The sequence below is a fragment of the Heterocephalus glaber genome, unplaced genomic scaffold, assembly GCF_053883595.1.
Source record: "Heterocephalus glaber isolate CG9 unplaced genomic scaffold, H.glaber_assembly_v1.0 deba00001845, whole genome shotgun sequence".
Lineage (NCBI taxonomy): Eukaryota > Metazoa > Chordata > Mammalia > Rodentia > Bathyergidae > Heterocephalus > Heterocephalus glaber.
The window spans coordinates 312,299-315,758 of record NW_028258494.1 but is presented as its reverse complement, the minus strand read 5'-3'; the positions used below and the strand labels follow the sequence as shown (position 1 = coordinate 315,758).

At 35.2% G+C, this 3,460-nt stretch overlaps 1 protein-coding gene across 1 annotated transcript; it reads left to right on the top strand.

Annotated features, from left to right (window-relative positions):
* Window positions 1-788: 788 nt before the first annotated feature.
* On the top strand, window positions 789-1,742 carry LOC101724115 (olfactory receptor 7E24-like; the record flags this gene model as incomplete). The annotated part of the gene is made up of 1 exon (XM_013069423.3): window positions 789-1,742. A coding segment is annotated over one exon (954 nt), but the record flags the coding sequence as incomplete, so codon positions are not given.
* Between the last annotated feature and the right edge of the window lie 1,718 nt (window positions 1,743-3,460).

Here is a 3,460-nt window from a genome sequence, read left to right as displayed (position 1 = left end):
AAAATCCTGTATAAATTTAAATTTGTCAAACATGCTTTTTATCATTTTTTGAGACTCATTAACAAGTATAGTATGGGCTAATGCTATAATTGTCATAATGTACTAAAATTTTGTGCTTCTATTTTAGCCTCATTCATACACATAAGAGTAAACACATAAGAGTAAGACAAGGATAAGAGTTACATATTAAATTACTGATACAGTTAAAAAGGCTGAGTTAGCTATTATCTCATTGAAAGATGGAAATCAGAAAACCTCCCAAAATTTCTGTGATGTAACTGGCTCGACACAATGTGTTCTGATTATGATCAATTTCACTTTAATTTATTATCAGATAATGCAGTCCTAGTTCTTGTAGTATTGTAGAGACCTGAAGTTATGGGATATTTTACCATTATCTGAAATTAAAGCAACTTATAGTTGAATATTTTTCATTTTCTTAAATAGAATCATACTTTTAAAAGAGGGATGGCTTAACTTTCTTTCAATGTTTTTTGAAATAAAACTGTGTATACTTTACTGGGTTCATAGCGTTCTAACCCATAAAATTCTTGATCTACTAACAGTGTGCAGCTGAATATTTATAAAGCAGGACTGTATGGATGGCAGTGGAAAAGAAATAACACAATAGTGAAAGACATTGTGAAAGTCAAGTTTGTCATAGTAGAATGATATTGCTGAAGGTCTTGGCCTTCATATAGAGATAATTTTATTGGGAATATTCAAATGTATAACATACGCAGAGTTTTGTGTGCTATTTATTAATTTCATTTTCCTAATGAATTTTCTTTTTGAAAAGGTGTTCAAGCACTATCAAAACATATAATCTAACACAGGTCTCAGAATTCCATCTCCTGGGCTTCTCAGAAGATCCAGACTTGCAGCCCATCCTCTTTGGGCTGTTCCTGTCCATGTACCTGGTCACAGTGGTTGGAAACCTGCTCATCATCCTGGCCATCAGCACTGAGTCCCATCTCCACACTCCCATGTACTTCTTCCTCTCCAACCTGTCCTTTGTTGACATCTGTTTCATCTCTACTACGGTCCCAAAGATGATTGTGGACATCCTAAGTCATAACAGAGCCATTTCCTATGTGGGTTGCCTCACACAGATGTCTGTGTTTCTCATTTTTGCAAGTATGGATGACATGCTTCTGACTGTAATGGCATATGACCGCTTTGTGGCCATCTGCCACCCCCTGCATTACACAATCATTATGAACCCACACCGGTGTGTCTTACTATTGTTGATGTCTGTCTTTGTTAGCCTTGTGGAATCTCAGCTGCACAATGTAGTTGTTTTACAATTTGGCTGCTTCAAAGATGTAAAAATTGCTAATTTCTTCTGTGACCCTTCTCAACTCCTTAGCCTTTCATGTTCTGGTCCTTTAATCAAAACCATGGTCACATATATTGTTAGTATTATTTTTGGCTTTTTCCCCATCTCAGGGCTCTTTTTCTCTTATTATAAGATTGTTTTCTCCATTCTCAAAATCCCATCATCTGGAGGGAGGTACAAAGCCTTTTCTACCTGTAGCTCTCATCTTTCAGCTCTTTGCTTATTTTATGGGACTGGTATTGGGGTGTATCTTGGTTCAGATGTGTCTTATTCTCCCATCCAGGGCATGGTGGCCTCATTGATGTATACCATAGTCACCCCTATGCTGAATCCCTTCATCTATAGCCTGAGGAATAGGGATATTAGTAGCACCTTGAAGAGGCTCTACAGTTGGAGAGTGTAATCCCAAGATGTCTGTCAACCTTTTGAAATGTAGGTTTGAAAATATTGTGAAATTAAACACCCAAAACTCACTTTGAAATACTGGTAATTTGATTTCAGAAGTTTAATATTTTATCATATTTCATATTGCAATCAAAGGTATTTGAGGGAGGTAGAATTTACATGGATGCTATGTTTTATTTTGTAAGTTGAAAAATTTTTGAAGATGGATAAAGAGTGATTTTTGCACAAAAAATGATATCAGTACATGCATGAAAATTGTAAATGTGATACATTGAGTTATGTGTATCTTACACAGTGAAGAATGGAAATAAAACACACTATTTTTTATTTTAAAGAAAGAAATTAACAAAATGAATAGTACATTTGCAACTCCTCTTGAGTAGCAGATGATCCAAAATCTTTTGAAAATATTCGTTTTATCTCTTTTCTTCAATTTCCATTATATTTCAGAAGTCACTAGAGATTAGGGTAACATGTACCAATTTTGGCAGTTAAGAGTTGTGTATATTCAGTTTCCAAGATCAAAATACATAGCCGGTTCCTGCTGCATTTCTTTATCATTGTTCCAATCAGTTCTGTAGCTGTGTCTCCTTCATCATGGTTGTCTGAAATAGGATGTCCCTACCTGATATTGTTGATGTCAGTGCTCTGGGTTTATGTGGAGACTTCATTGTCCCTCTAGCATGTGGGGGTAAAGGGTTTATAGATTTTGGACATGACGCAGTAGAGACACCACTTAACTCAATACAGTAAATCCCTGACTTAGGAACATTCCAGTCACAAACTTCTGCAGATGTACTGTATAAGATTCAATTTGTCATATATGAATGAATCTGACTTGTGAACATTCTCTTGGAAAGGAACTCATTTGTATGTAAATAGGGAACTTATTTAACTATTAAAGGGAAAGATGGATAAAAGAGGGACTATTGGACCCATTGTTTTGCATCATGAACACACATGAAAGTTTGGATAGTGAGATGTAATAATAACATTGTGCACACTCCTCACCGCAGTAGTTTTTAGTCTTATGTACTTGTGTGTACATAAGTGTGTGATGGGATTCCCAAATCCTCAAAGTTTTCTTTTACTTCCCCACTGGTGTTTCTTCCCAAATATCTAGTCCAGGATAGTAGATTTTGGTTATCTGTAAATTATCTCCTCAGCTCCTCAAAAGGGAGGACATTTCTTCCTAGGGTGCTGATGAGGAAGAGCATTAGGATGAAAGTAACCAAAGCATTGTGAACCAATTTTGAGGGATTCCTAAATGGCAACATCTGAGTTATCAGTTACATGTAATTTTTAAAATTTTAACAGCACTATGTTCCTCAAGCGTAAGAGAGACATACCAATATTTTAAAGAATGAAAAGGATACACTATTTTTGTGTAATTTATTACAGTGTGTAGGGTAGAAGAGGGTGAAGAGACATTTACATGTGGCTATCTGATGTCACACATAGGGCATCTTTATTTTTCTTTATTTTATTGATACACTAGTCTTTTTATACAAAAGAGAACCCATGTGAAAAAGTTTAATGTTCCTCAGACATGAGCATAATTTTAAGCTCTGATCTTTGCTAAAAACTTTTTGATGCTTGAGAAACAAAGTAAAGTATTGGTAGATCACATATAAAGAATCACAATTTATTTCTGAATCCCATTTCCAGCCCTTATGATTTCTGTAACATATGGCAAGGTTTTTTTCAATCTCTTAC